This window comes from Amblyomma mixtum, chromosome 3, assembly GCF_055824585.1.
Source record: "Amblyomma mixtum isolate Tamu chromosome 3, ASM5582458v1, whole genome shotgun sequence".
NCBI classification, from domain to species: Eukaryota; Metazoa; Arthropoda; class Arachnida; order Ixodida; family Ixodidae; genus Amblyomma; species Amblyomma mixtum.
The window spans coordinates 255,465,767-255,473,494 of NC_143014.1; the positions used below are offsets into that span (position 1 = coordinate 255,465,767).

Consider the following 7,728-nt stretch of genomic DNA (forward strand, 5'->3'; position numbering starts at 1 on the left):
ATGTGCATAACCACTCAAGCTAGTTTGAAATCCCGCATAGCTAAGGAGGCTGTAATATCTATTCAATCGTTCAGTGCGGTATCTCAAAAAAAAATGCTTACCAGATAACGCTTTCTTCTTATAACACGGGTCATCGCAAAGCGGGATGGGCATAACATGATCTCCACTGGAGAAGAAAAAACTGATTGGAAAAATGCCGATTTCGTACAAGGGCCCCACACAACCAAGATCTCCCCCTCCAAAAAAAAAACAAGAAACGTAGCCCTTACGGCAGTGTATATGCGTTGTGTGGTGAGAAAGGGAACAGTGAGGGGCCTAGGAAGGTTCAAGCATTTTAGTACTGTCATGCCCGTTGAACTTTTGTTCTGCAATCTGTGCCCACTGAGCTCAAATGATGCAAAACTGTTTTTTTTATTACAGCAAGGCGTGCCATACTCATTCCGTTTCTCTCCTTTTATTTCCTGCGTGCAAGAAGAAAATAAATATTATCTCACCCGAGGGTGCGTAAACTCCATGGCCAAAGTGATGTGGTCATCCAGGTCGCTCTTGTTGGCGGCGTAAACCAGCAGGTTGCAGTACTGACCACGCACCTTCTCGCGGCCGTATTCATCCAGCACCACGGTCTCGATGCATTCGTCGAAGGCGCCCATATCGGCTCGTGACAGCTGGAAGGCCCCAGTGGGATACTTTCCCGAAGCGTCGAACACTGCGAAACATGCACATGAAGCATGTAGCGGGGAACATGCCACCGAGGAAAAGGAGGAAAGAAGGAAGGGCGAGAAGCGGGAGACTTGGAGAAAACTACGCTTAACGGAAACATGCTGTAATGTGCAACATCAAAACAAATCGTGCTCACATTAATACCGCAGCGCTCATCGAACTGAACTAAGCTCAACATGAAATCCGCCGGCTGTTTCTCCCTTTCACATGTTCTTTCCTCTTATTTTAACAAATGGGTTCTAAGAGATGTCTGTAAGAACATGAAACGCCGGCTACTCTTATACCATTCTTACAGAAGACCAGAGGCTATGCGGTCACAAAGCGTACTCGCAAGGTGTGAGCTATATTTTCGGAGTTGATTTGTTGCTTTAACGCCGAAAACAAATAAATAACACGCAACATGAAAGATAATCTTAAGGGGACACCCACGACTAAACTCTGAACTGTGCGAAACAGCCTGAAGGTCTTCTGGGTCCCCTGATTCGTCAACAGAGAGATTTATTATTCTTTAAGAACATTTACTGGTATGCGGGGAGCACATTCTTTAGTATAAGCATTGGGCATGCTTGATACATTATTTATGGAACCTTCGACCACGTCTTCGTACTGGCGACTTGGTCCATTCGCGAGATGGTATGCACTTCAGTGAAAATCAGCCGAGTAGCGGTCTCCTGAACAGAGCGCAGTGCTCACTAAGCCCAATACTAAATCTGTTTCGTTTTTCGCAATGCCTTTCGATCTCGTTTCCGCTGCCATGAAGCAGGAACCCATGTGCCGTAAGAGCTCGCGTCCGACTATGCAGTCACCGGCGTCACCCTCGAGGTTGTTGCAAGAGCAGAGCTCCCAGAGCAAAGGCGGCCAGACGAGGACTTAAAAGGAATGGCGTTGCAATCACAGCCACGAACTGAGGGAAAATGGTGCGGTGCTAAGAGTTCAACACAATAATATTACACCCTGAATTCGCTCCGCCGCGCTGGCTCAGTGGTTAGGACGCTTGACTGCTGAACCCGAGGAGTCGGATTCGGTCCCGTCCGTCGCGGTTGCGTTTCGATGGAGGCGAAACGCAAAGCGTTCGTGCACTGAGTGATGTCAGTGCACGTTAAAGAATCCTAGTGGTCGAAACCCATTCGGAACCGTCCACTACAGGGTCCCTCATAGCCCATGCCACCTTGGAACGTTAGAATCTCATGTACCATACTAAAACCTTGAGTTCCTTTCCTCTCGTTCACGTTCAATAAAAATTTATGCGAATGACATATCCCCAAAGGCACCGGAAGATTCCGCGATGTTTTTCAACAGGATTGAAGCGTTCGAATGTCCTTTTCAAGAATGTAGCGCTCTTCTAAACGATAGCGATACTGCGACTTTTTTTTTTTGTACTGCGTCGCCCTTGTTACCTCACTTGCGGAATACTTCGCAACCAATGATTGCGTGCTTGCCTGTTTGGCAATGGAATTGTTACCCAGGTGTGCTTGGGACACAGCAGCACGGAGCGAAAATACTTGAATTCGCTTATTAGGTGGTGAGAAGGGACAGACGCTAGAAAGGACAGACCGGACGGAAAAGTAGAAACATTCTCTTCAGGCATCATCAATACAATGATGAAATCGGCTACACTCAACAATCATCACGATAACTGCCACTTCATTATTTCGAAAAGCACTACTAACTTAACTTGAATCAGCCAACTTCCAGCAGCAAATCTGCTTCTTCAAATGGCTCGTCTGCATGCGCTGTTTTTTTCACCCATTTTGTACCTTGTAGGAATAATTCACTTGTGTAACGATGCTTGCGTAAATACTGTACCTAAATGCCGCCCAACTAAAAGCAGTGTTTTTACTGCATTATCGGTGCAGTCTTTTTTTTTCGGTGAAAATGCCGTGGTCTTTGTGTATGTGACGCCTCCATCCCAGTGCCCCTAGCGGATGAGAGTGGATCGGGACACCCTGCTGTAGAAGTGCATCTCCCACCTACAAGCTTCGATCCGATCACCCACCTTCACTCTCCGAAGACCTCATTCCACCACTACCCTCTAACCCCCAGAAGCCACCCACGAGAAGCCCGTGCAGCAGCTTAATGAAAGAGCGGCGGCAAAATGGAAGTGAAAGAGGCAATGGGAAGGTAATCACTGTAAAAACAAAATGTGCGAGAAATCACGAAATATTCTCGTTTTGGCTTATGACCCCCCCCCCCCCCTCTTGTAATTCACCCATTACTCCTTCAGGGTATCTAAATGAGAGACAGACTGACAGAAAGACATACAGACAAGTAAATAAATAAATAATACCTTAAGGACCATGTGCGCCCGAAAATGCAGAACGAGTGCTCGTATATACGCATGTTCCTGAAAATAAGTATGATATTATAGACAGTTCCTCGCTTGTTTCCGCATTCCGACAAATGTATTTATATTATTAGGCACACATTCTCTACACTAGACGTGTCTAAGTGTTGCTCGTTGCTCTGAACACCTCCTAAACCAATTAACGGCCAACGACACTCCTAAAATCAGATACCACCCAATCAACTGCTCCATTAGTGTATGCATTGCAGTTTCAACACTCGCGAAGATATTTATCGACATCATCAATTTTTCTGGACCAGTCTGTTATTGTTTCAATACTTTAACTATCACTAGAGAACAAAAACTATATGTGGTGCAGCGCGCATCGATGCTTAGCAGAGGTATAGCGAAGCCTTTTTTGTTGCTCAGCAAACTGCCCCTTATCAACTCCTACATTCTCAGCAACACCAGAGTTCACTGGTGCAGACATAAACAGACCATTAAGGCATAGTTGCCATTCCCTGTCATGATGCTTTTGTATGCTTTTGACGCCTAGCTTTTGTATAAAGCTTGTGCGTTTATATAAGAGTTAGCTGCTACTTTTGTGCGGCGTGATTTCTTCTCGACACCAGTAAACCTTGCTCGGCCGCAAACATATGCATTGCAAAACGCATTGAATCCTGGTAAGTACTAGCGGTCGTGATGTGCGATCGCTTGAGTGCCCTATCTTTACTCCACGCTGCTGTACTAGCGAAGACAAATCGGGTGACGTGCAAGCTGTGTATTGCAATTTTTTACGTTCAAAAATGTAAAGATGTGGATGCAGAGCTACAGATATACTTTCAATGCAGATCAGTGATCTGCAGTGTTCGTGAACGATTTTCAGAGTCGCAGTCTACACATATACTCCACTGAATCACTTGAAAATGAGAGAAACTATTCAGGAGGTTAGATATAAAGGCCGAGAATCGCGCTAAGAAATGGGACCAGACAGGAGACTGCAGAGGTGTGCAATAATAACTAAATGATTTATGGGTAGGGGCTTGATAGTATATATAGGGGAAACAGAGCCAGCACAAAAAAGGAACTGAAACGATGTCTGTAATGCAGCGCCAACCTTTCCACTCGCCCATATTCAAGGAAAGCCAATTTTAAGGAGGGAGCCATCGACGGATGATGCGACACACGTGTCCGCTGTACTCAGTTGGCGGGTGCTGCCCTCCCGGCGAGTGCCCTCAGCACAGAGCTCAGCAGAAAACTGCGCTCAGAACCACGCACACAACCACTTCCTATAAAATTTCCAGGTTATTAAGCGCCAGAATACAGGCAGTTTGTACAGGATGGACACACGTGTCCTATGCTGCCGAGCCTGCAGCAACAAATAATTTTGTTTTTTGGTAAGCGAAGTCGTCTTTCGTCTCTGCTCTGTTCCCCGCCTCTGTTATCTGCTCTGTTACTCTGCTCTGTTCCTCTGTTCCAAGTCTCAAACCCTTTAGCGCTTGAAAAGGAAATCGAGCCCTTCGACATCGCCAAATAGCCGGCACAAAGGCAATATGCAGCCGGGAAAACAAGAAATTCCTTGGCTAATAGTCCTTCAAGAGCTTTCTCTGAAGTACATATGTCTGATAGTAAAGAACAAGAAAAGCAGGCGCATTCGCTTGTTTGATGCCTGCGCGATGCGCACAGAATCAAGATGGTATCTGAGCGCCATATTTTATCTTTGCAAAAGAACGGTGGAGGTTGATGATAGATTTCCAGCGCTTTTGCTTGCGTATACCACGACTGCTGCTCGTTCCTGTACAAACCGCCTGTATTCTGGCGCTTAATAACGTGGAAATTTTATAGGAAGTGGTTGTGTGCGTGGTTCTGAGCGCAGTTTTCTGCTGAGCTCTGTGCTGATGGCACTCGCCGGGAGGGCAGCACCCGCCAACTTAGTACAGCTCTGAGGAGTAACTCCAACTTTGGCTGTAATTACTTGTCTAGGTCATATCAACTGTGCGCATCCAGCTCCCTCGCAATTATTTAGAGAACCTCGGTTACAATCCTGGAAGTGCAATGCCGGTACTTGAGCTCAAAACGTTCCTCACAGAGCAACAAATGCAGTCACTCAGAAAAAAAAAGCTGGCATGAATCTATATCCTGGATATGAAATGTTGAAATTTCGCGGCGTTGCGAGAATCCCGAGTTTCGCACTCGATACTTTTTGCGGTGTAAGTAACCGTTTTGTAACCATCTCTCCGCCCCCCCCCCCCCCCCCCCCTTCATCATGGCTGGTTTGAATGGGACACAACTTGATAGCGCTCTTAGATCGAACGATAGGTGAAAAAGGAATTATAGCGATACGTTCATCCGTATTTCTTGAAAACGCACCGATAAGCGATGCAACATGGCTTTTGGGTTGTATTACGCCTTTTGCGCTGTGTTTGCGAAATTCATTGGTGCCACCTCGTTCTAGTAGGAGTCCTCAGCACTTGTCGTAAACGGCTTTGAAGCTTATAAGTCACGCCTTTCTGTTTTACAAGTAAATACATTTTTGTGCATTACACTTTACAGTTTTTTTTCCCTTTCAGTGCCCTTGGGCAGGTAATCACTTCACGAGATTGTCAAGAACCAGAGTGACTTTATCTCATTGAACCGTATGTTTAATGTATTAGGCACGTAGGCATTCAACGCATGGTCGTTCGTAATACTGCCAGATGGGTATGTAGGAAGGGCATACGCTTTCGACCCTTTAAGCCCTCACGTAACGGCCGGCCATCGCTGCCGGAGGGCTAGTTTATCCAAAAGAACTCTTTTTTTTCCCTAACACATTGCCTTTTCAATTCTCTTAAATACTGTAATTTTGACAATATTCGCGCCCAGTGACTTTGGCGGGGTCACCAGAGTCATAAGCAATATGGTTAGCAAGCAACGAGATCAACGTCTGTATAGTGCATGATCATAATGAGCTGCACGCCAACATGATGACCTTTACAGAGTAGGCTAACACAGGCGACGCTTTCGTAGAGGTTGCATATACGTGCGAATAAAGCTCATCGAATAATCGTGCAAGCTGGCCTTTGCCATTCCATTAGATATTTCCATCACCGCGGCTACGTCATTACTTGATTGAATGACCAAGGTTATGTTTACATGTTCTGGTTATTCGCAGGCCGTATTTTTCGCGATTTAATGACCGGTCATAAATATCGCAAAAGTAAGTTTACCACAGACGGCGCAGTTTACAGCAGGTCACTCTTTGCAGACGTTGAAAGTCGATAGGCTTGTAGGGGATTAAAGGAATTTCTTTACGTCGAAAATTCGAGCACATTCCACATAATGGATAATAACATCACGACTCAAAAAAGTAAAAATACCGGAGTCAGACTCACGTCGCATTGCCCATGGTTCGACGTTGCGGATTCCACGCACAAGCTTGAGAAGGCCGAGGCTGCACTCAACCGAAACGTCCGCTTCCAACAACTTTCGCGTCAAGGATGACGACGACTGGTCGAGGGCCTTGCCGATCCATTCTTTCAGCTGGTCTAAGTACTTCAGACTGGTCTGCTCGGCCGTAGGGAGCGGAAGAGGTGTGGTGACCTCAGTCTCGCCGAGGCATGGCGTGTCAAGCAAGCACAACGAAAACGTGAGCCCGAAGAGCAATTTGCATAGCAGATGAGCTAACTTTCTTCTCCGAAGCATTGCTGAGCCCGAGGTTCCGAAAGGCTCTGCTTAAGAAACCAGAAAGTTCAGTTTCCTTCTTCAGTGGCCAAAAAGCAATGCAGTGGCACACTATGATGACAAAGCAAGCATTTCTAGTTCTCACTCTACGGCATCCACTATGTGGTCTGCTCGTGCCGGACTTTGAAACGCCTTACTAAAACCCAGGTGGAAGCGACGTACGAGTTACACAAGGTCTCATGCGCACACACAGTGCACTTATGGAGGTCGCCGGCTGGCGAGGAAGTGAATTATCCCTGCTGCTGCTTATAAACCCTTTCATTGTGACGTCCTCCTTAAACGGCGCGTCGTTGCCACATGCAGCGCGTTCCAAGAGGAAGAGGACGCACGAACGTGACAAAAAAACGGTGGCTCATTCTCCCTCGTTTCTTTCGCTGGCTGACCTTCTCCAAAGCTCAGGGGTGGCTGAATGCGCTTTCCACTTTGTTGGCTTGTGCCGGCGTCAAGCGATGCTCCTTGTTCTTGTTAAGGCGAAAGCCCTTATTGGCTCTGTCGACGATTTCGTGTCCGCAAAACGTGTCGGCAGCAATTTCTCCGTTCGTGCGACAGTTAAGCGTCAAAGAATGATTGTGTGTGATAGAGGATGATGTGAGGATGATGAACATCAAAATTTTGGCCGACGTGGAGTAATTAATTAATTGGAGAGCCAAAAATGTTATTTAGACGTCAAAATAGTATGTTGCGTCGACATAATATGAGGACGTCAAAACAATAGTAGACGTAAAAATTGCGGGAAAAAAAGGTACACACATGCAACCACCTTAACTGAAAAAATGAAGATATTCTGAAAAAAAGATGATGGGATATTCCACGAGAGATCAAACTGCCCAAATATTTGAAATTTTTAACACTCTTCATTGTTTTATATACTGTGCACACATTATTCAGCACGGCAACAGTGAATTTTGTTTCGTAAAATACTAATATTTCAGGAGAAAACCTCGTAAACTACATTATGGCAGAGGCAGCGTTTCCACGCCGAGCTCAATTTCGCAAATTTGCAG

General features: G+C 46.0%; 1 protein-coding gene across 1 annotated transcript in view; it reads right to left on the reverse strand.

The window, feature by feature from the left end:
• The window catches only part of LOC149354437 (nose resistant to fluoxetine protein 6-like), a 47,587-nt gene extending 40,656 nt beyond the window's left edge, over positions 1-6,931 (reverse strand). The window contains exons 1-2 of the mRNA XM_089577506.1: positions 6,376-6,931; positions 495-706 (exon numbers count right to left, since the gene is read on the reverse strand). Of these exons, the coding sequence (XP_089433632.1) occupies positions 495-706; positions 6,376-6,685 (522 nt within the window). The 5' untranslated portion in view covers positions 6,686-6,931. The remainder of the gene's footprint in view (positions 1-494; positions 707-6,375) is intronic.
• Between the last annotated feature and the right edge of the window lie 797 nt (positions 6,932-7,728).